Source organism: Macaca thibetana, chromosome 19, assembly GCF_024542745.1.
Source record: "Macaca thibetana thibetana isolate TM-01 chromosome 19, ASM2454274v1, whole genome shotgun sequence".
Lineage (NCBI taxonomy): Eukaryota > Metazoa > Chordata > Mammalia > Primates > Cercopithecidae > Macaca > Macaca thibetana.
In genome coordinates this window covers 23,730,376-23,753,818 of record NC_065596.1, presented here as the reverse complement: position 1 = coordinate 23,753,818, position 23,443 = coordinate 23,730,376, and the positions used below count along the sequence as shown (strand labels likewise).

General features: G+C 60.9%; 2 protein-coding genes across 3 annotated transcripts in view; both read left to right on the top strand.

The window, feature by feature from the left end:
- Window positions 1-23,332, top strand: part of HCN2 (hyperpolarization activated cyclic nucleotide gated potassium and sodium channel 2) — a 33,856-nt gene extending 10,524 nt beyond the window's left edge. The window contains 8 exon segments of the mRNA XM_050771102.1: window positions 5,762-6,185; window positions 8,469-8,630; window positions 10,736-10,954; window positions 14,475-14,621; window positions 19,751-19,991; window positions 20,212-20,376; window positions 22,628-23,115; window positions 23,117-23,332. Of these exon segments, the coding sequence (XP_050627059.1) occupies window positions 5,762-6,185; window positions 8,469-8,630; window positions 10,736-10,954; window positions 14,475-14,621; window positions 19,751-19,991; window positions 20,212-20,376; window positions 22,628-23,115; window positions 23,117-23,305 (2,035 nt within the window). The 3' untranslated portion in view covers window positions 23,306-23,332.
- PALM (paralemmin) overlaps window positions 19,536-23,443 on the top strand; it is a 142,470-nt gene continuing 138,562 nt past the window's right edge. For both annotated transcript variants that reach the window (XM_050771164.1, XM_050771163.1), the window contains exon 1: window positions 19,536-19,630. In XM_050771164.1, the coding sequence (XP_050627121.1) occupies window positions 19,551-19,630 (80 nt within the window). In that variant the 5' untranslated portion in view covers window positions 19,536-19,550. The remainder of the gene's footprint in view (window positions 19,631-23,443) is intronic.

Below are 23,443 nucleotides of genomic sequence, written 5' to 3'. Positions count from 1 at the left end.
CTGGAGTGCAGTGGCACCATCTCGGCTCACTGCAAGCTCCGCCTCCCAGGTTTACGCCATTCTCCTGCCTCAGCCTCCCGAGTAGCTGGGACTACAGGCGCCTGCCACCACACACACAAAAATAATTTTTGTATTTTTTTTTTTTTTTTTTTATTTTTTTTTTAGTAGAGACGGGGTTTCACCGTGTTAGCCAGGATGGTCTCGATCTCCTGACCTCGTGATCCGCCCATCTCGGCCTCTCTAAGTGCTGGGATTACAGGCATGAGCCACTGTGCCTGGCCCTGAGTCAGCCTTTCTCAGGTCTCTTCAGGTTTTATCCCCAGCCCAGGTGGTTCCTGGGGGCCTGTCCCAAAGGCTCAGCCCCTCCCCATCCCCAGGTGGTGGGTGCTTGGAAGAAGAGACTGAGATTCTCAGGGGCTGCAGGAACTCGCCCAAGGTCGCTGTGCCAGCAGGCGGGAGCCAGCCCGGGTCTGGCTGATGCCGCCGCCCTGCGAGACGTTGGGTCCCTTCCAGCCTTTGGCTCTCACAGACCGAGCGGCTGTGAACATCTTGGTACAAATGGCTTTTTAATTTTTTTTCTCTTCCTTTTGGAAGGTTTCCTCGGGATCATTTCCCCAAAGTGGAGCGTCCGGGTCACCCGGCAGACGTGGTGTTAACGGCTTTTCCCTCGAGGAGCCATCCAGAAACAAGGAGCCAACTTTCGGCGGCTCCTGAAACAAAGCTCCGGGCAGCCATGCCAGCGATGGGCTCCCGGGTTTCCTTTATTGGTGCTAACTTTGGGGAGTCCCTCCAGCTTCTCGGCCTCTCCTCCGACAGGATGCGGGGACCCTGGCCATGATAGGGAGGAGCTGGGCCTGGGGTGGAGATAAGACCCCAAGAACTGGCCGGGCGCGGTGGCTCAAGCCCGTAATCCCAGCACTTTGGGAGGCGGAGGAGGGCGGATCACGAGGTCAGGAGATCGAGACCATCCTGGCTAACACGGTGAAACCCCGTCTCTACTAAAAATACAAAAAATTAGCCGGGCGAGGTGGCGGGCGCCTGTAGTCCCAGCTACTCGGGAGGCTGAGGCAGGAGAATGGCGTGAACCCGGGAGGCGGAGCTTGCAGTGAGCTGAGATCCGGCCACTGCACTCCAGCCTGGGCGACAGAGCGAGACTCCGTCTCAAAAAAAAAAAAAAAACCAGGCCGGGCGCGGTGGCTCAAGCCTGTAATCCCAGCACTTTGGGAGGCCGAGACGGGCGGATCACGAGGTCAGGAGATCGAGACCATCCTGGCTAACACGGTGAAACCCCGTCTCTACTAAAAAATACAAAAAACTAGCCGGGCGAGGTGGGGCGCCTGTAGTCCCAGCTACTCGGGAGGCTGAGGCAGGAGAATGGCGTAAACCCGGGAGGCGGAGCTTGCAGTGAGCCGAGATCGCGCCACTGCACTCCAGCCTGGGTGACAGAGCCAGACTCCGTCTCAAAAAAAAAAAAAACCAAACCTCAAGAACTAAGAAGGCTGAGTTGATCTGGGGGTGGGGGGTCCCCCCTGTGGTTTTGTGTGTGTGTAACAGGGTCTCATGTTGCCCGGCTGGTCTCAAACTCCTGGGCTCAAGCGATCCTCCCACCTCAGTCTTCCAAAATGTTGGAATTACAGGCATGAGCCAGCGTGTTTGGCGTATCCCCCGACCCCCAGTGTTAATGACAAAATGAATCATTGTGCTGGAAATTCAAGACCCTCCCTTGCCTAAGTCAGGCATGTGCAGGGCATGTGGGCTCAGACCCCACTCTGGGACCTCCCCTTCGTCAAGAGCCCTTGGCCTCAGAGCCCAAACGTTTGGTTTTTTGTTTTGTTTTGTTCTTTGAGATGGAATCTCGCTCTGTCACCCAGGCTGGAGTGCAGTGGCGCGATCTCGGCTCACTGCAACCTCCGCCTCCCAGGTTCAAACAATTCTGCCTCAGCCTCCTGAGTAGCTGGGACTACAGGCGCCCGCCACCACGCCCGGCGAATTTTTGTATTATTGTTATTTTTTGAGATGGAGCCTCACTCTGTTGCCCAGGCTGGAGTGCTGTGATGCAATCTCAGCTCAGTGTAAGCTCCGACTCCCTGGTTCAAGCGATTCTCCTGCCTCAGCCTCCCAGGTAGCTGGGACTACAGGCACATGCCATCACACCCGGCTAATATATATATATATATATTTTTGTATTTTTGGTAAAGATGGAGTTTCACTATGTTGGCCAGGCTGGTCTTGATCTCCTGACCTTGTAATGCGTCCACCTCAGCTTCCCAAAGTGCTGGGATTACAGGTGTGAGCCACTGCGCCCGGCCAATTTTATTTTATTTTATTTTATTTTTTTGAGATGAAGTCTCACTCTGTCACCCAGGCTGGAGTGCAGTGGCGGGATCTCGGCTCACTGCCAGCTCCGCCTCCTGGGTTCCCGCCATTCTCCTGCCTCAGCCTCCAGAGTAGCTGGGACTACAGGCGCCGCCACCTCGCCCGGCTAGTTTTTTTTTTGTACTTTTTAGTAGAGACGGGGTTTCACCGTGTTCACCAGGATGGTCTCGATCTCCTGACCTCGTGATCTGCCCGTCTGGGCCTCCCAAAGTGCTGGGATTACAGGCTTGAGCTGCTGCGCCCGGCCAGTTTTTTCTTTTATCAGTTTTCCACTTAACTGTTTTAAAACGTATGAATCAGTGTCCTTAAGCCCATTCATAATGCACAACCATCACCACTACCCATGTTTACACCTTTCTCATCCCCCAGACAGAAACTGCACCCCACATGTGCCACTCCTCGTCCCTCCAGCCCCTGGTCCCCCGCACCCACGCATCTCCTTCCTGTCTCTCTGGATTGGCCCGTCCTGGACATTGCATAGAAATGGGATCACACCTGTAGTTCCAGCACTTTGCAAGGCCGAGGTGGAAGGATCTTGAGGTCAGGAGTTCGAGACGAGCCTGACCAACATGGTGAAACCCCGTCTCTACTAAAAATACGAAAGTTAGCCGGGTGTGGTGGTGGGTACCTGTAATCCCAGCTACTCAGGAGGCTGAGGCAGGAGAATCGCTTGAACCTGGGAAGTGAGGGTTACAGCGAGCCGAGATCACGCCATTGCACTCCAGTCTGGGCGACAGAGCGAGACTCCGTTTCAGAGAAAAAAAAGAAATGGCGTTTCTCACTGAGCGTGATGTCCTCAAGGGGCATCTGCGCCGTGGCCTGGGTCAGAGCCTCGCTCCTTTTCGTGGCTGAGTCGTGTTCTGTGATGGACGAGTCATGCTGTATTTGTCCCTCTGTTGGTGATGGGCGCCTGGGCTGCCTCCGCCTTTTGGCTGCTGTGATTCGAGTGTGAATCGAGCTGGTGTGGACACGGCGGAGTGGGCGTCCGTCCGCAATCGAGCTGGTGTGGACACGGCGGAGTGGGCGTCCGTCCGCAATCGAGCTGTTGTGGACACGGCGGAGTGGGCGTCCGTCCGCTGACCGAGCTGGTGTGAACACGGCGGAGTGGGCGTCCGTCCGCAATCGAGCTGGTGTGGACACGGCAGAGTGGGCGTCCGTCCGCAGACCGAGCTGGTGTGGACACGGCGGAGTGGGCGTCCGTCCGCATCCTTGTTTTAATTTCTTTGGGTGTAATCTCGGGGCGGGGAAGTACCGGTAATTTTATGTCTTTTTAAGGAGCCGCCCGTGTTTGCTCAGGGTGGTTTTGATTTGCATTTTCTCGATAGCGAAAGGGCCGGGCGCCTGTCCATGGAGCCATTCGCTGACTCTCTATGACCTCCCGTGTGGACGCAGCTCTCACAGCACCGTGCCCGGCCCGCCATACGCAGGCCCCGAACAGACAGGCCCTTTTCTGCCAGAGCTTCCTGGGGAGGGTTTTGGAATCCACGCTGGGGACTTGGACTCTGGCCGGGTGTATCTGGGAGTGGATGTGCCCTCTGGTCTCTTGTCCACGGGTATTTATCATGTGGAACGTCCGAACGGTGCCAGGTCCAGCTTGGCCCGTTCCTGCCACCCTCTCGGCCTCCCCTGTGGCACCAGCCCCGACTCTGCTTGACTTCCCTCCCTCCCGCGTGGCCGCCCCACTTCCTCCTCTCTCCTCCCGCGTGGCCGCCCCACTTCCTCCTCTCTCCTCCCGCGTGGCCGCCCCACTTCCTCCTCTCTCCTCCCGCGTGGCCGCCCCACTTCCTCCTCTCTCCTCCCGCGTGGCCGCCCCGCTTCCTCCTCTCTCCTCCCGCGTGGCCGCCCCACTTCCTCCTCTCTCCTCCCGCGTGGACGCCCCGCTTCCTCCTCTCTCCTCCCGCGTGGACGCCCCGCTTCCTCCTCTCTCCTCCCGCGTGGCCGCCCCGCTTCCTCCTCTCTCCTCCCGCGTGGCCGCCCCGCTTCCTCCTCTCTCCTCCCGCGTGGCCGCCCCGCTTCCTCCTCTCTCCTCCCGCGTGGCCGCCCCACTTCCTCCTCTCTCCTCCCGCGTGGACGCCCCACTTCCTCCTCTCTCCTCCCGCGTGGACGCCCCGCTTCCTCCTCTCTCCTCCCGCGTGGACGCCCCGCTTCCTCCTCTCTCCTCCCGCGTGGACGCCCCACTTCCTCCTCTGTCCTGCGTGGACGCCCCACTCTCTCCTCTCTCCTCCTGCGTGGACGCCCCACTTCCTCCTCTGTCCTCCTGCGTGGACGCCCCACTTCCTCCTCCTCCTGCGTGGACGCCCCACTTCCTCCTCTGTCCTCCCGCGTGGATGCCCCACTTCCTCCTCTGTCCTCCCACGTGGACGCCCCACTTCCTCCTCTCTCCTCCCACGTGGACGCCCCACTTCCTCCTCCTCTCTCCTATGTGGACCCCTCACTTCCTCCTCTCTCCTCCTGCATGGATGCCTCATTTCCTCTGGAATTGCAGCCAGTGCTGCCCTGGCTCAGCCTTCCTGTGGCCCCTGTGGAGGCTCCCACTTCCCGGCATGAGCTGAGCATGATTTATTTCCCACACTGGCTTCCTGCCTTTGCTCTCCCTGTGCCCGCCGCCCTGCCTGGCCCTGCTGCTTCCTGCTGCCCCTCTGCACCCCAGCTCCTCTCTGCTCGTCTGCTGTCCTGTCCTGTCTAGTTTTTCAACGCCAACCTTGTGCCAGGCACATTGTGCCTCTCTGGTCATGTGAAGCATTTAATCTATTTTGAGCCACCTCTTGGGCCTTGTGAGGTCTCCTGCATCTTCAAGGACACGGGGTCAAAGCTGGACACGGGGTCAGAGCTGGGCCTGAGGAAGGGACCTGGGCTAGGGCAGCGCAGTGGGCATTGGGCTCCCTCGGGTCTGGGCAGCCTTCCTGGAGTGGGAGCCTGGTCCCCAGGGAGGAGGGCACGGGGCCGGTCCTGGGGAAGGCACCAGCCTAAGGTGTGGGCACCCTTGTCCCCCAAAGAGGAGTGCCCGGGGCTGGTCCCACAGGTGCCTGGGGGAAGGCACCAGCCTGAGGTTTGGGTGCCCCTTGACCCCAGGGAGGAGGGCCTGGGGCTGGTCCCGCAGGCACCTGGGGGGAAGACACCGGTGTGAGGTGTGGGTGCCCCTCGCCCCCCCAGGGAGGCAGGCCCGGGGCTGGTCCCCCAGGCTCCTTGGAGGTGGCACCGGCCTGAGGTGTGGGCACCCCTCACCCCCCAGGGAGGAGGGCCCGGGGCTGGTCCCGCAGGCGCCCGGGGGAGGCACTGGCCTGAGGTGTGGGCGCCCCTTGTCCCCAGGGAGGAGGGCCCGGGGCTGGTCCCGCAGGCGCCCCGGGGAGGCACCGGCCTGAGGTGTGGGCACCCTCGCCCCCAGGTTCTACTGGGACTTCACCATGCTGCTGTTCATGGTGGGAAACCTCATCATCATTCCGGTGGGCATCACCTTCTTCAAGGACGAGACCACCGCCCCGTGGATTGTGTTCAATGTGGTCTCGGACACCTTCTTCCTCATGGACCTGGTGCTGAACTTCCGCACCGGCATCGTGATCGAGGACAACACGGAGATCATCCTGGACCCCGAGAAGATCAAGAAGAAGTACCTGCGCACGTGGTTCGTGGTGGACTTCGTGTCCTCCATCCCCGTGGACTACATCTTCCTCATCGTGGAGAAGGGCATCGACTCCGAGGTCTACAAGACTGCGCGCGCCCTGCGCATCGTGCGCTTCACCAAGATCCTCAGCCTCCTGCGGCTGCTGCGCCTCTCGCGTCTGATCCGCTATATCCACCAGTGGGAGGAGGTGAGGTGGGGCGGGGGGCGGGGTCAAGGCCGCCGGGGCGGGGCCATGAAGGTTCTGGGTGGAGCTACAATGGTGCAGGGGCGGGGTCAAGGCCACCAGGGCGGGGCTACGAGGGTGCTGGGGTGGGGTCAGACATCAGGGGTAGGGCTGTGAGGGTGCTGGGGTGGAGCTACAGTGGTGCAGGGGTGGGGCCAAGGCAGCAGGGGCGGGGCTATGAGAGATCTGGGTGGTGTCCAGGCCCCAGGGGTGGGACTATGAGAGTGCAGGGGCGGGGCTTTGAGGATGCTGGGGTGGAGATACAACGGTGCAGGGGTAGGGCCAAGGCAGCAGGGGTGGAGCTTTCAGGGTGCTGAGCAGGGTTGAGGCAGCAGGGACAGGGCTATGATGCTGCTGGGGTGGAGTAAGCACCAGGGGCGGGGCTATGAGGGTTGTGCTGGGCGGGGTCAGGCAGCAGGGGCGGGGCTATGAGGGTTGTGCTGGGTGGGGTCAAGCAGCAAGGGTGGGGCTATGAGGGTTTTTCTGGGCGTGGTCAGGCAGCAAGGGTGGGGTTATGAGAATTGTGCTGGGTGGGGTCAAGGAGCAGGGGTGGGGCTGTGACGATTGTGTTGGGCCGGGTCAAGTAGCAAGGGCGGGGCTATGAGGGTTGTGCTGGGCGGGGTCAGACATCAGGTGTGGGGATATGAGGGTACTGGGGTGCTTTTAAGCAGCAAATACAGGGCTGAGGGGTACTGGATGGGGCCAAGCCTGTAGTGGGCTGTGGCTGTGGGACCAAGGCCACGAGGGGCTCCAGGTCGTGGATGAGGCTCCTGCAGAGCAGGAGCAGGGCAATGAGGGGTGTGGCTGCGCTGTGGCTTCAGGGGTGAGGCTGTGAGGGTACTGCAGGGGTGGGGCCATAGCCACAGGGTCAGGACTTTGGCCACAGGGGCCGGGCCGTGGGTGAGAGTCAAGGCCACAGCTGCAGAGGTGTGGCCATGAGGAGGGCGGGGCCATAGCCGTAGGGGTGTGGCTTTGGCTACAAGGGCGGGGGCACACAGGGCACTGGGACAGGGGTGGAGGTGAGTCTATGAGGTCTCCAGGGGAAGCGGGGGGCAGGGCTGTGGGGTGCAGGGCTATGAGGGCCCCAGGGACTGTGGCCAGGGCCACGGAAGTCAGTAAGGCTTGGCCGTGACACGAATGGGCGGGGCCACAGGGAAGGACAGGGCAGAGTTATGGGTCCCAGCAGGGCGGGACACAGGGCGGGCCTCGGGCTGCTGGGGTAAGGCTGGGGGGTGGGGCTTAGGGCGTTGCTCTGCGTGGGTGGAGCCCCAGGTGGGGGCGTGGGAGCTGCTGGGGCAGAACCTGGGTGTCCGGGGAGGCCATGGGGGCCAGGGAATGGTGTCACCAGGGCGGTGCGGGCGCAGCACCGACCCTTGGACACATCCATGTCCCTATTATTCATTCTGCTGTGTTCAAGCTCTGGGGAAACTGAGGTCAGAGAAGCCAAGCCTAGTCACTCCCCCTCCCCCTAATTCCAGACCCCGCCACAATCCCGTCCTGGACCAAGTTTGTCACCCACGGCCACCAGTAGGGGCCTGGTGACTGTCCCGTGTCCTCCAGGCACCGCAGGCTGGAGGTGGGGGGCTGGGGGCTGGGGTCCTGGGATGGGAGTTGTGGATTTGGGCACGGGGGTCCTGAGGTGGGGGCCATGGAGTGGGGTGAGGGTCCTGGGGCGGGGGCCGTGGATTTGGGGGCAGGGGTCCTGGGATGGGGTCCATGGAGTGGGGTGGGGGTCCTGGGGTGGGGGCTGTGGACTTGGGGGCAGGAGTTCTGGGGTGGGGGCTGTGGATTTGGGGTCAGGGGTCCTGGGGTGGCGGCTGTGGACTTGGGGGTCAGGGGTCCTGGGATGGGGGCTGTGGATTTGGGGTCAGGGGTCCTGGGGTGGGGGCTGTGGATTTGGGGGTGGGGCTGCAGGGTGGGGTGGGGGTCCTGGGGTGTGGCCATGGATTTGGGTGGGGGTCCTGGGGTGGGTTCTGTGTGTTTGGAGGGCAGGGGTGTTGGGGTGGGGTCTGCAGGGTGGGGCAGGGGGCCTGAGGCAGAGCCGTGGATTTGAGGGCGGGGCCAGGAGCTCCTGCAGTGTGGGCGCTCGGGACTGGGGCTCTGAGGTGGGGGCCGGGGGGGCAGCGGGGCAGTGGGTGGGGGGCAGCGGGTGGGGGGCGCTCGGGACTGGGGCTCTGAGGTGGGGCCGGGGGGCAGCGGGTGGGGGGCAGCGGGTGGGGGTGGGGGGCTCACGGCGCCTTCCTGCAGATCTTCCACATGACCTATGACCTGGCCAGCGCGGTGATGCGCATCTGCAACCTCATCAGCATGATGCTGCTGCTCTGCCACTGGGACGGCTGCCTGCAGTTCCTGGTGCCCATGCTGCAGGACTTCCCGCGCAACTGCTGGGTGTCCATCAACGGCATGGTGGTGAGCACCGCGGGCCCTGACGGAGGGGGACCCGGGCCCCCTTATCCGCCTTACAGAGGGGGGACCCAGGCTCCCTTATCCCCCTTACAGAGGGGGGACCCGGGCCCCCTTATCCCCCTTACAGAGGGGGGACCCAGGCTCCCACACAGAGGGGGGACCCAGGCCCTTCCGAAGTGGAGACAAGACCCCACCCTTACGGAGGGGAGGATCCAGGCCCTTACCGAGGTGGGGACAAGACCCCCCTTATACAGGGGAGGACTCAGGCCTCTTTACAAAGGGGGACCCAGAACTGCAGCCCCGGGGTTGACCTGTTAGTGCCCCTGGGGGCTGAAACAGCCACTTGGAGCCTTTCAGGCCTGGGATCATCCGTGGAGAGAAGCCGAGTGTGATTATGATGAGATCTGTCACCCAGACCTCTGCTTAGTGCTTTTTCCAGTGGATTTCCCTTTTTAATTTACCTACATTTATTATTATTATTTGCTTATTCTTTTTGAGACTTAGTTTCACTCTGTCGCCCAGGCTGGAGTGCAGTGGCGCGATCTCTGCTCACCGCAACCTGCGCCTCCCGGGGTTCAAGCGATTCTCTCGCCTCAGCCTCCCGAGTAGCTGGGACTACAGGCGCCCGCCATCGCACCTGGGTAATTTTTGTACTTTTAGTAGAGACAGGGTCTCGCCATGTTGGCCAGGCTGGTCTCAAACCCCTGACCTCAGGTGATCCACCTGCCTCGGCCTCCCACAGTGCTGGGATTACAGGGGTGAGCCACTGCGCCTGGCCTCATTTACATACATTTAATTCAAAGAACAATTGAAGAACTGGGTATGGTGGTGTTCACTTGTGGTCTCAGCTAGTCAGGAGGCTGAGGGGGTTGGATCCCTTGAGCCCAGAAGTTTAGGCTGCAGTGGGCCACGATTGCACCACTGCACTCCAGCCTGGGCCACAGAGCCAGACCTGATCTCTGACAACTAAAGAACAATTTACATCATAGCCCTGAAATGGGGAAGTGGTATCACATGCCAAAGAAACAGTAAATGGGCCGGGCACAGTGGTTCACGGCTGTAATCCCAGCACTTTGGGAGGCCGAGGCAGGTGGATCACCCGAGGTCAGGAGTCTGAGACCAGCCTGGCCAACATGGTGAAACCCCGTCTCTACTAAAAATACAAAAGTTAGCCGGGCGTGGTGGTGGGTGCCTGTAGTCCCAGCTACTCGGGAGGCTGAGGCAGGAGAATCGCTTGAACCTGGGAAGTGGAGGCTGCAGCGAGCCGAGGTCGCACCACGGCACTCCCGCCTGGGCTACAAGAGCGAAACTCCATCTAAAAAGAAAAAAAAAAAGGAATAATAAATGAAGGCAGTCCCAGATTCCCCGTGCTTCCTGGCTGAGATGTGCTGACTGTTAAGAAGGGTCAGTGACGGGAGCCCTTGGGCGTTAGTCAGGTTAGTGCCCCAGCGAGCCTTTGTCCCCGCCTGGGGAGTGCTGGGCCCCAGCTCCCAGCTACATATAGGGCTTGGGATGTGTTTGGTTTGGACACAGAGCAGGTGGGCATTGATGGGGTCAGGAGCTACAGAGGGAAAACCCACCAGTGCCCCTCCCCAGAGCCTGGCACAGCTGCCCGGGCTGAGGCAGCCCATTGTCTGGCTGCCGCCCGCGCATGTGGTCCCATTTCCTGGACAGAGCCCCGCGGCCCCCCTTTCCCGGCCGGGTCAACTGAGGACTTGGTGGGACAGGACCTCCTGGGCCGGCCTGGTGTGTCCGCCCGCCCTGCCCCTCTGCTCTGGCCCAGGTGCTCCCTGGAACTTTCGCCCCCTCTCGACCTCACAAATGTTCTGATCTCAGAGGCTGCAAAAGTCGGGGTCCAGACTCTTGCCCTTGGGGTCTCAGTTTCCCCAGGAGTGAAGTGGGCAGCTAGCATCAGCCCTGGTCCTACTGCCGACTCACCGTGACAAGTGTGCAAACCATGTCATCTACCTGGGTCTCCGTTTCTCTTGGTTACCTCTGAGCATGGGGAGCTCAGTGCCTGGGGGAGGGCGGGCGGTGGGCCCTTGAGGACCAGGGGCTCCCGGGGCGAGAGCACCTGCCCACCACCACCCCTCCTGCTGGCCTTGCAGAACCACTCGTGGAGCGAACTGTACTCCTTCGCGCTCTTCAAGGCCATGAGCCACATGCTGTGCATTGGGTACGGCCGGCAGGCGCCCGAGAGCATGACGGACATCTGGCTGACCATGCTTAGCATGATCGTGGGCGCCACCTGCTACGCCATGTTCATCGGCCACGCCACTGCCCTCATCCAGTCGCTGGACTCCTCGCGGCGCCAGTACCAGGAGAAGGTCTGAGGGAGGCCGGTCTGGGATCTCATGGGGGAGGCAGGCCTGGCCCTGGGGTCCGATGGGGGAGGCAGGCCTGGATCTGGGGTCCGAGGGGAGAGGCAGGCCCAGCCCTGGGGTCCGAGGCGAGAGGCAGACTTGGCCCTCCACCCAGCTCCAAGTGGCATGCTCAGGGCACAGACAGCGTGATGGGGAGGTCGGGGACCCTGGGGGTCCGTGGCTGTGATTAGGAGGAACAGAAACCCTTGCAGCCGGCGGTGAGAAGCGCTGGCCGTGTGATGGGGAGGGAGGTCTGGAGCCTGGAGATGGACTTGGGGCAGGGGCTGGGGAGGGGACGCAGGCTGGGCTGGAAGGGGCTGAGTTGGGGTCAGGGCAGGTCAGGGTCAGTCACTGGACGTAGGAAGCCCCTGGGGCTGAAGGAGGATATGGGGGAGCCTGGAGTGAGAGACAGGCATTGCCAGGAGGCGGGGCCCACCTGGGGGTCTCTAGGCCGGCTCAGGATGGGGCTGGGGTGGGGAAGGGGCCTGGCGGGTCCGGAGAGGCCTGGGGTCACTTGAGGACACGCCGGTGGCCGGCAGTCAGGGCCAGGCTTCAGGGACAGCAAGGCTGCCCCACTGCTCAGACGTGGCCTCTGGCCTGCAGCGTCCACCGGGCTAATCCTAGGCTTGGCCGTGGAGGGGACACAGGGGAGCCAGGAGGGGTGGAGGGAGATTAGGATTGGCCCCATGGAGTTGGGCCTCATGCTCCGCTCTGTGCCTCAGTTTCTCTCTGTGAAGCGGCTGGCTGGGAGTCAAGTGCCCCCTCTCCCCACCCCCCGAGCAGTGGCTGGCAGGATCGGCTGGGTCAGCTGGGCCCCGTGCCAGGCGCCCGGCTGTCCGGAAGCCACGGGCCTTGCACCCAAACATAAGCTGGTGCCACCACCCGCCCGCCGTCACGGGTTCCGCTGAGCTCAGGGCAGCTGCGGCCGGGCGGGGCTGGGGCGGAAATGAGGCTGGAGCCATCGGGGGGCACCGTCCTGGGGACAGCAGGGCCTGGCACCCCTGCCTGGCACCCACGCTCCCTTCCCTGCTCAGGAGGGGCTGACCCGGCGGTTTCTAGAGAGATCATCAGGGAGGGGTCGGAGCCCCTGCAGGGTTGGAGGCCCTAGGAAGGGGGTCCTGTGTGTCAGGGTACCTGGGCCCTCTCCTCATAGAGTCAGGTGCCCACCCATTCCTCAGGGGTGGGGTTGCCAGATAAAATTCAGGGCACTGGGCTTGGCTCAGTGGCTCACGCCTGCAATCCCAGTGCTTTGGGAGGCCGAGACGGGGATCACCTGAGGTCAGGAATTTAAGACCAGCCGGAGCAACATGACGAGACCTCATCCCTACAAAAAATAAAAAAATTAGCAGGGGCCGGGCGCGGTGGCTCAAGCCTGTAATCCCAGCACTTTGGGAGGCCGAGACGGGCGGATCACGAGGTCAGGAGATCAAGACCATCCTGGCTAACATGGTGAAACCCCGTCTCTACTAAAAAATACAAAAAACTAGCCGGGCGAGGTGGCAGGCGCCTGTAGTCCCAGCTACTCGGGAGGCTGAGGCAGGAGAATGGCGTGAACCCGGGAGGTGGAGCTTGCAGTGAGCTGAGATCCGGCCACTGCACTCCAGCCTGGGTGACAGAGCGAGACTCCGTCTCAAAAAAAAAAAAAAAATTAGCAGGGTGTGGTGGTGCACACCTGTAATCCCCGCTACTCAGGAGGCTGAGGTGGGAGGATTGCTTGAGGCCAGAGGCTCAAAAAAAAAAAAAATTCATGATACGTAGTTACATCTGAATTTCAGAGAAACGCCAAATAAGGTTTTTAGTTTATTTCAGATATTACAAGGATAACTTTTTTTTTTTTTTTTTCTTTGAGACGGAGTCTCACTCTGTCCCCCTTGCTGGAGTGCAGTGGCCGGATCTCAGCTCACTGCAAGCTCCGCCTCCCGGGTTCAGGCCGTTCTCCTGCCTCAGCCTCCCGAGTAGCTGGGACTACAGGCGCCCGCCACCTCGCCCGGCTAGTTTTTTTGTATTTTTTTAGTAGAGACGGTGTTTCACTGTGTTAGCCAGGATGGTCTCAATCTCCTGACCTCGTGATCCACCCATCTCGGCCTCCCAAAGTGCTGGGATTACAGGCTTGAGCCACCGCGCCCGGCCTACAAGGATAACTTAAACTAAACATTGTTCTTGTTTTTCTGCAGTTCAACTTATTTATTTATGTTGTTTGTTTGTTGTTTTTGAGATGGAGTCTCCCTCTGTCATCCAGACTGGAGTGCAGGGGCATGATCTCAGCTCACTGCAGCCTCCGCCTCCCGGGTTCAAGCGATTCTCCTGCCTCAGCCTCCCGAGTAGCGGGGACTACAGGCACCTGCCACCACGCCGGGCTGACTTTTGTATTTTTAGTAAAGATGGGGTTTCACCATGTTGGCCAGGCTGGTCTTGAACTCCTGACCTCAAGTGATCCACCCGCCTCCTCCTCCCAAAGTGCTGGGATTACAGGCGTGAACCCCCGCGCCCAGCCTGCAATTCAACTTTAAATGGAGATCCTGAACTTTATCCGCCAACCCTGCCCCAACAATTAATTTAATATTATTTTAGAATTATTATTTAGGATATCAGTATCAATTATTCAGAATGTTAAGAATGAATCGACTTGGCCAGGCGCGGTGGTTCACACCTGTAATCCCAGCACTTTGGGAGGCCGAGGAGCCCAGGAGTTAAAGACCAGCCTGGGCAACATGGTGAGACCTCATCCCCACAAAAAATCAAAGAATCAGCCAGGCGTGATGGCGCACACCTGTAGTCCCTGCTACTCAGGAGGCTGAGGTGGGAGGCTCGCTTGAGCCCGGAGGTGGAGGCTGCGGTGAGCTGTGATCGCGCCACTGCCCTCCAGCCTGGGCGACAGAGCGAGACTCTCTCAGAAAAAAAAAAAAAAATTGAGTTTATCATTGAAACGAATTCAACTCCGATTTAAATAGAAGCATGTTTATTTGCTGTTGTGGAATCTGGCGGCCCCTGTGTGGCGGATGCCTGTCTCCCCGCTGCAGGCCGGGGCGGTGTCTGACCCAGCCCTGAACCCCAACAGTACAAGCAGGTGTGAAGGCCTGTCTCCCTGCCTCAGGCCGGGGCGGTGTCTGACCCAGCCTCACCTCCTCCCCATGGTACAAGCAGGTGCCCGTGTGCCCGCTGCAGGCTGGGGCGGTGTCTGACCCAACCTCACCTCCCCACGGTACAAGCAGGTGCCCGTGTGGCCGCTGCAGGCCGGGGCGGTGTCTGACCCAGCCTCACCTCCTCCCCATGGTACAAGCAGGTGCCCGTGTGGCCGCTGCAGGCCGGGGCGGTGTCTGACCCAACCTCACCTCCCCACGGTACAAGCAGGTGCCCGTGTGCCCGCTGCAGGCCGGGGCGGTGTCTGACCCAGCCTCGCCTCCTCCCCACAGTACAAGCAGGTGCCCGTGTGCCCGCTGCAGTCCGGGGTGGTGTCTGACCCAGCCTCGCCTCCTCCCCACAGTACAAGCAGGTGGAGCAGTACATGTCCTTCCACAAGCTGCCGGCCGACTTCCGCCAGAAGATCCACGACTACTATGAGCACCGTTACCAGGGCAAGATGTTCGACGAGGACAGCATCCTGGGCGAGCTCAACGGGCCCCTGCGGGAGGTGAGGCGGGCGCCGGGCAGGCGGGAGGCAGCCTCGGGCACAGGGCCGGTCTCCCTCTCCTGGCGCCCAGGAGCCGGTCCCTGAAGGAGGCGCGGAGCCTCAACTGCCCCAGGAGGGACTTGAGCTAGACCTGTACACGCACCCTCCCCCGCCGTGAGCCTCTGCACCCCCGGGACCCCCGCCACCCCCGCCTTGCTTCCCGATGCCCCCTTAGCAGAGCTGCCGGGGTCTGTGCCCGACAGGGCGGGGCAGAAGCAGGGCAGGGTGGGGAGGGAGGAGCTGCAGAGGCCCCGCTGAGCACCAGGGCCTGGGGGCACACAGGCTGATGAGGAGGGGGTTTAACTCCCAGCTGTTTCTGTAGCTTGGGTGACCCTGGGCGAGTTTCCCGGGGCTGCGGGAACAAACCCCCCCAGTCTGGCTAGAACAGCAGAGATTCGGCCTCCCACGGTCCTGGAGGCCAGAAGCCCAAAATCAAGGCGTGGGCCGGCCGCGCTACCCTCCCCGGACCCCCCGGGAGGATCCTTCCTGGCTCCAGGCGCCCTCGGCTTGCAGATGCATCTCCCTGGTCTCCGCCTCCATCTGCTCACAGCCCTCTCCCCTGTGCGTCTCTGTCTCTTCTTGCAAATCCATCCGACGACGTTGGATCAGGGCCCACCCGGTTCCTCGTGGCTTCTCCTTAACTGGGTCATGTCTGCAAAGACCCTGTTTCCACCTGAAACCGGGGTTCGGGATGTCAGCCTGTGTTTCTGGGAGATGTAGGTCAACCCACAACACCCATCAAGCAGTGGTTGAGCGCCGACTGCATGCCCTGCTCTGTGCTCGAAGGCCTTACCCTCAGGAAGCAGGGCCTAGGGAAGGCGGCTGTGATCACACAGGCAGCAGAGAGCAGCTCTGGGAAGCGGGGAGGGATGAGGACGGGGAGGCAACGTCAGAGCACGGCCACGTGTGAGCCGGGCAGGGTGTCCCGGGGGGAGCACCTGGCTTGGGCAGAGGCCCCGAGGAGGGGCTGGAGGAGCTGGGCGAGGAGGCGGACAGGACGGGCCTGACCCTCGGGACCGCGGGCCCCGGGAATGCTTCTGGGGGGCATTTACACGCATTGCCTCCCAGGAGGCATACACTGCGGTTCGCTTCGCTGAAAATGTTTAATTGCATTTGATGACTATGATTTTCATTCATTCATTTATAGAGAGATAACTCACAGACCACAAAATGCATAAAATGCAGTGGCTTTTAGTATTAACAGAGTGATGCACCCGACGCCACAACCAACTCCAGAACGTTCTCAAAAAGGAGACCTAGGCTGTCAGTCGCCAGCCTGGCTCCCCGTCCCCAGCCCTTGGCAACCTACACTACTTGGTCATTATTTAGGTGCTTAGGAGTTGCAAAGTCAAATCTTTAAACCCACATATGTCCAGGTGCGGTGGCTCACGCCTGTAATCCCAGCACTTCGGGAGGCCGAGGCGGGCGGATCACCTGAGGTCGGGAGTTCGAGACCAGCCTGGCCAACATGGTAAAACCCCGTCTCTACTAAAAATACAAAATATAGCTGGGCGTGGTGGTGCATGCCTGTAGTCCCAGCTACTCGGGAGGCTGAGGCAGGAGAATCACTTGAACCCAGGAGGCAGAGATTGCAGAGAGCGAAGGTCACGCCACTGCACTCCAGCCTGAGCGACAGAGAGAGACTCGGTCTCAAAAAAACAAAAACAACAGCGTATATTCAGAGAAGTCTGGCTCTGTCCTGTCCCTCTACCCAGTTTCCTGCATTGGACATTTCCACTTTAGTGTTTTGTTTTGTTTTTAGAAACGGAGTCGAGTCTCATTCTGTTGCCCAGGCTGGAGTGCAGTGGTGCATCTCAGCTCACTGCAACCTCCGCCTCCCAGGTTCAAGCGATTCTCCCACCTCAGCCTCCTGAGTAGCTGATATTACAGGGGAGCGTCACCACGCCCGGTTGATTTTTGTATTTTTAGTAGAGACGGGGTTTCACCATGTTGTCCAGGCTGGTCTCGAACTCCCAACCTCAAGTGATCCGCCTGCCTCGGCCTCCCAAAGTGCTGGGATTACAGGTGTGAGCCACCGCACTCGGCCAACTTTTTTTTTTTTTAGACAGAGTCTCGCTCTGTCACCCAAGCTGGAGTGCCGTGGCACAATCTTGGCTCATGGCAACCTCCACCTCCTGGGTTCAAACTCGAACTTCCAACCTCAGGTGATGCTCCTGCCTCAGCCACCTGAGTGGCTGGGATTACAGGCATGTACCACCCCATCTGGCTAATTTTTGTATTTTTAGTAGAGACGGGGTTTCACAGTGTTAGCCAGGGTGGTCTCGATCTCCTGATCTCGTGATTCACCCGCCTCGGCCTCCCAAAGTGCTGGGATTACAGGCGTGAGCCACTGCGACGGGCCTGGGCCTTTTTTTTTTTTTTTTTTCTTGAGACGAGTCTTACTCTGTCACCAGGCTGGAGTGCAGTGGCATGATCTCGGCTCACTGCAACCTCTGCCTCATGGGTTCAAGAGATTCTCCTGCCTCAGCCTCCTGAGTAGCTGAGATTATAGGCGTGTGCCCCCACACCCAGCTAATTTTTGTATTTTTAGTAGAGACGGGGTTTTACCATATTGGTCAGGCTGGTCTTAAACTCTTGATCTCAGGTGATCTGCTTGCCTCAGCCTCCCACAGTGCCAGGATTACAGGCATGAGCCGCCATTCCTGGCCTATTTTTCTTTTCTTTTCTTTTCTTTCTTTTTTTTTTTTTTTTTTTTTTTGAGACAGAGTCTCGCTCTGTTGCCCAGGTTGGAGTGCGGTGGTGCAATCTCGGCTCACTGCAAGCTCCACCTCCCGGGTTTATGCCATTCTCCTGCCTCAGCCTCCTGAGTAGCTGGGACTACAGGCGCCCGCCACCTCGCCCAGCTAGTTTTTTGTATTTTTTAGTAGAGACGGGGTTTCACCGTGTTAGCCAGGATGGTCTCGATCTCCTGACCTCGTGATCTGCCCGTCTCGGCCTCCCAAAGTGCTGGGATTACAGGCTTGAGACACCGCGCCTGGCCCTATTTTTCTTTTTAAGGTAAAACAAACATACGCAGATACCCACTGCCCTGTGTCCCCCTGGCTGGGGCATCTGGCACCTCCTCTCTGCGCTTCTGGTCTTTTGTGAGGTGAGCTCCACGTGGTGCTAAACCAGGGCCCGGGTGTCCAGATTCACTGGGTTGGGTTGATTCCTTCTGAGAGCTTGCGCCATTCTGTAGGCTCAGCGGCCGCAAGGGTCACCTGCGCCTGGCTGAGGAAGGTGCAGTCTCCCTAGGTTAGAAATGGCAGCTGTTGCCGGGCGTGGTGGCTCACACCTGTAATTCCAGCGCTTTGGGACGCCGAGGTGGGCAGATCACCTGAGGTCAGGAGTTCAAGACCAGCCTGGCCAACATGGTGAAACCCCATCTCGACTAAAAATGCAAAAAGTGGTGGCGGGCGCCTGTAATCCCAGCTACTCGGGAGGCTGAGGCAGGAGAATCGCTTGAACCCAAGAGGTGGAGCTTGCAGTGAGCCGAGATTGTGCCATTGCACTCCAGCCTGGGCGAAAGAGTGAGACTCCATCTCAAAAAAAAAAAAAAGCTGGGCGTGGTGGTGGGCACCTGTAGTGCCAGCTGCTTGGGAGGCTGAGGCAGGAGAATGGCATGAACCCGGGAGGCAGAGCTTGCAATGAGCCGAGATGGCACCACTGCACTCCAGCCTGGGCGACAGAGCAAGACTCCGTCTCAAAAAAAAAAAAAGTATCAAACAGTGCGCACGTCATAAGGGCACAGCTCGATAGCTGGTTCCTAAAGTGAACATGGAGCAAAAGTGGAACATTGCCATCCTTAGAAGCTGCCTTGCTAAGGGAAACTCGCTCTTAACAACATCTATTCATCTCAAGGCCCTTGGTTTTTATGTTGATTTTTCAAAAATCACCTAATAGTTTGACCAAATGTTGTAGCTTTCCCCTGATTTTGTGTGTGTGTGTGTGTGTGTGTGTGTGTGTGTGTGTGATGGAGTCTTGCTCTGTCGCCCAGGCTCTTGGCTCAGTGAAACCTCTGCCTCCCGGGTTCAAGAGACTCTCCTGCCTCAGCCTCCCGAGTAGCTGGGATTACAGGCACGTGCCACCACGCCCGGCTAATTTTTTGTATTTTTAGTAGAAATGGGGTTTCCCCATGTTGGCCAGGCTGGTCTCGAACTCCTGACCTCAGGTGATCCACCCACCTTGGCCTCCCAGAGTGCTGGGATTACAGGTGTGAGCCACTGTGCCCGGCCTTTTTTTTTTTTCCGAGACGGAGTCTCGCTCTGTCCCCCAGGCTGGAGTGCAGTGGCCGGATCTCGGCTCACTGCAAGCTCTGCCTCCCGGGTTCACGCCATTCTCCTGCCTCAGCCTCCCGAGTAGCTGGGACTACAGGCGCCGCCACCTCACCCGGCTAGTTTTTTGTATTTTTTAGTAGAGACGGGGTTTCACCGTGTTAGCCAGGATGGTCTCGATCTCCTGACCTCGTGATCCGCCCGTCTCGGCCTCCCAAAGTGCTGGGATTACAGGCTTGAGCCACCGCGCCCGGCCTGTTTTTTTTTTTAGAGTCAGGATCTCGTTCTGTCGCCCAGGCTGGAGTGCAGTGGTGTGGGGATCACGGCTCACTGCAACCTCCACTTCCTGGGGTCAAGTCATCCTGTAGCCTCAGCCTCCTGAGTAGCTGAGAGTAGGTGCCCCACCACCACTCCTGGCTTTTTTTTTTGGTAGAGACGGGGGTTTTACTATGTTGCCCAGGCTGGTCTAGAACTCCTGGGCCCAAGCGATCCTCCCGCCTCAGCCTCCGACAATGCTGGGGTCACAGGCGTGAGGCCCCCCGCACCTGGCCTCCTTTCCAGTGCTTATGTCTACAGTTGCCCCTCCTGGTCCGACTGGATTGGCAGATGTCGCCATATGATGTCAAATAGCGAGGAGCAGGGAGCGTTTTTGCTTTCTCCCGTCCTTGGCGGCAGCAGCTGGATCCGGCTGCGGGGCCGAGCCCGTCTCTCAGACAAGGAAATTGGGGCCCGAGAGGTGAGCGGGTCCCAGAGGCAGGGCGAGGGGCAAGCGGGAGTGGGGTTTGCAGCGGACCCAGCCCTGCCTCCCCCCTGCAGGAGATCGTCAACTTCAACTGCCGGAAGCTGGTGGCCTCCATGCCGCTGTTCGCCAACGCTGACCCCAACTTCGTCACGGCCATGCTGACCAAGCTCAAGTTCGAGGTCTTCCAGCCGGGTGACTACATCATCCGCGAAGGCACCATCGGGAAGAAGATGTACTTCATCCAGCACGGCGTGGTCAGCGTGCTCACCAAGGGCAACAAGGAGATGAAGCTGTCCGACGGCTCCTACTTCGGGGGTGCGCTGGAGCGGGGCGCGCCTGGTGGGGAGGGGTCACGCGCCCCCCGCGGTGTGCGGAGCCGGGGGGCTGCGGGCTGCGGGCTGGGCTGGGGCAGGCACCAGGGAGAGCCTGGGTGGGAAGCGCCCCCGCTGGCCAAGGTGCAGAGGCCGGGCCGTGTGCCTGGGCGGGGAGGGCCGCGGTGCCCGCCCCGTCCAACGCCCCTGCCCGCCACGTGCAGAGATCTGCCTGCTCACCCGGGGCCGGCGCACAGCGAGCGTGCGGGCCGACACCTACTGCCGCCTCTATTCGCTGAGCGTGGACAACTTCAACGAGGTGCTGGAGGAGTACCCCATGATGCGGCGCGCCTTCGAGACGGTGGCCATCGACCGCCTGGACCGCATCGGTGAGCAGGCCGGGGGCGTGGCTGGGGCAGGAGGGGTGTGGCTGAGGATCGGGGGCGTGACCGGGGCAGGAGGGGTGTGGCTAAGGGTCGGGGACGTGGCCGGGGCAGGAGGGGTGTGGCTGAGGGTCGGGGGCGTGGCCGGGGCAGGAGGGGTGTGGCTGAGGGTCGGGGGCGTGGCCGGGGCAGGAGGGGTGTGGCTGAGGGTCAGGGGTGTGGCCGGGGCAGGAGGGGTGTGGCTGAGGGTCGGGGGCGTGGCCGGGGCAGGAGGGGTGTGGCTGAGGGTCAGGGGCGTGGCCGGGGCAGGAGGGGTGTGGCTGAGGGTCGGGGGCGTGGCCGGGGCAGGAGGGGTGTGGCTGAGGGTCGGGGGTGTGGCCGGGGCAGGAGGGGTGTGGCTAAGGGTCGGGGGCGTGGCCGGGGCAGGAAGGGTGTGGCTGAGGCCTCGGGGGCGCGGCTGAGGGTCAGGGGCGTGGCCAGGGCCAGAGGGGTGTGGCTGAGGGTCGGGGGCGTGGCCAAGGCACCAGGGGCGTGGCTTCGACGGTGCAATGGGGGACGGGCGTGGCTGTGGCATCAGGGGCATGGCTGGGGCAGCGGCGTGGCCAAGGCAGCAGGGGTGTGGCTCGGGCAGGGGCAGTGGCTGGCCGCTCCTGGGACCCTTTTGGGTCTACAGGCTGATTTTCTGACCTATTGTCCTACTTTGGCCAGGGGCAGCTATTTCCCAAGGAAGGGAATGCACGGGGTGTTTTCGGTTGTGCTGAATGCTCGGTGAGCCCCTGCTGTGTGCTGGGGGGGCAAGGGGCAGACCTGTCGGCCCACTCTGACTCCCAGGGAGGCTTATGGACTGGTGGTCAAATCACACACGACCGGGCTGTGTGCCAGCAGGGCAGGTGGGGCCGGTGGGCCTCCCTGAGTTGGGAATGCAGAGTGAAGACCAGGGTAAGGGATGCCACGTGGAAAGGGGGAGGAAGGTGTGTTCCTGGAATGGACACAGCACGTCCCAAGGCCCTGAGATCGAAAGGAGGCCTAGAGTCCAGAGAGCCAGGGAGGCCTGGAGGAGGTCGGGGAGGAAGGGGGGTCCAGACACACAGGGCCCAGTGAGCGGCAGGGAGAGTTTTGACTAAATCAGGAGCATCCGGGAGTCATGGAGGGTTCTAGGTGGGCAGAGGACCTGGTCAGATAGTATCCATCAAGGCGGCCCGTGTCCAGGAGGGAGACTGACTTGGCCTCTGAGGGGGCAGTCTCCGGGGCAGGGAGGGGCAGAGCCCTGATGACTGGATGTAGGCGCCAGGGAGATCGCGGCTCCTGCTGCTGTTTGTGGGAACGGGAATGGGAATGAAGACCATGGCGGAAACGCAGGACAGGTGCGATGGAGTGGTGTCAGGGAGCTCCCCAGCATACAGTAGGAAGCACTCCACAACTTGCTTTATACAGCGAGTATGCAACACATTCCAGGTGTTTAGGTTATACCTTCTGTATACAGCAGGCGCTGAGCACGGGCTGTTTACAGGCAGGTGTTCTCGGTATGCCTGTGGCACACTGGAGGCACTCATTACATAATCAGCATAGACAGATGATACACATGCATACTTGCTGTACAGTGATACCTGCTCCATGTGCACAGCAAGCATTAAATACCTGCTTGCTGCCGGGTGCGGTGGCTCACACCTGTAATCCCAGCACTGTGGGAGACTAAGGTCAGGATCATGATCCTGAGGTCATCCTGACTAACACGGTGAAACCCCATCTCTACTAAAAATACAAAAAAACTAGCCGGGCGTGGTGGTGGCACCTGTAGTCCCAGCTACATGGGAGGCTGAGGCAGGAGAATGGCGTGAACCCTGGAGGCGGAGCTTGCAGTGAACTGAGATGGCGCCACTGCACTCCAGCCTGGGCGATAGAGCGAGACTGTGTCTCAAAAAAAAAAGAGCAAAAAACCTGCTTTCTGTATGCAGGTGCTTCATGCATGCCGGCTGTGCATAGCAGGTGCCTGTATACAGCAGGTACTCAATATCCATACCGTAGGCAAGAGAGGCTACATGTGTGCTTATTGTATACAGTAGGTACTAAATACATGTTTGCTCTACACTGCAAGCACTCCATGCGCACCCGCTGTATAGAGTAGGTGCTCGGTGCCTGCTTGCTGTATCCAGCAGGTGCTCCATGTATGCGTGCCGCGTACAGTAAGTAGGTGCTCGGTGCCTGCTGTACGCAGCAAGTGCTCCCTGTGCACGCGCTGACGCCCCCTCTCCTGCAGGCAAGAAGAATTCCATCCTTCTGCACAAGGTGCAGCATGACCTCAACTCGGGCGTATTCAACAACCAGGAGAACGCCATCATCCAGGAGATCGTCAAGTACGACCGTGAGATGGTGCAGCAGGCCGAGCTGGGTCAGCGCGTGGGCCTCTTCCCGCCGCCGCCGCCGCCGCAGGTCACCTCGGCCATCGCCACGCTGCAGCAGGCCGTGGCCATGAGCTTCTGCCCGCAGGTGGCGCGGCCGCTCGTGGGGCCGCTGGCGCTCGGCTCGCCGCGCCTCGTCCGCCGCCCGCCCCCGGGGCCCGCACCTGCCGCTGCCTCACCGGGGCCCCCGCCTCCTGCCAGCCCCCCGGGCGTGCCCGCCAGCCCCCGGGCACCGCGGACCTCGCCCTACGGCGGCTCGCCCGCCGCCCCCCTTGCTGGGCCCGCCCTGCCTGCGCGCCGCCTGAGCCGCGCGTCGCGCCCACTGTCCGCCTCGCAGCCCTCGCTGCCCCCATGGCGCGCCCGGCCCCGCGGCCTCCGCGCGCCCGGCCAGCAGCTCCACGCCACGCCTGGGGCCGACGCCTGCTGCCCGGGCCGCCGCGCCCAGCCCGGACCGCAGGGACTCGGCTTCGCCTGGCGCCGCCGGCGGCCTGGACCCCCAGGACTCCGCGCGCTCGCGCCTCTCGTCCAACTTGTGACCCTCGCCAACCGCCCCGCGGGCCCAGGTGGGCCGGGGGCGGGGCCGTCATCCAGACCAAAGCCATGCCATTGCGCTGCCCCGGCCGCCAGCCCGCCCAGAAGCCATAGACAAGACGTAGGTAGCCGTAGTCGGACGG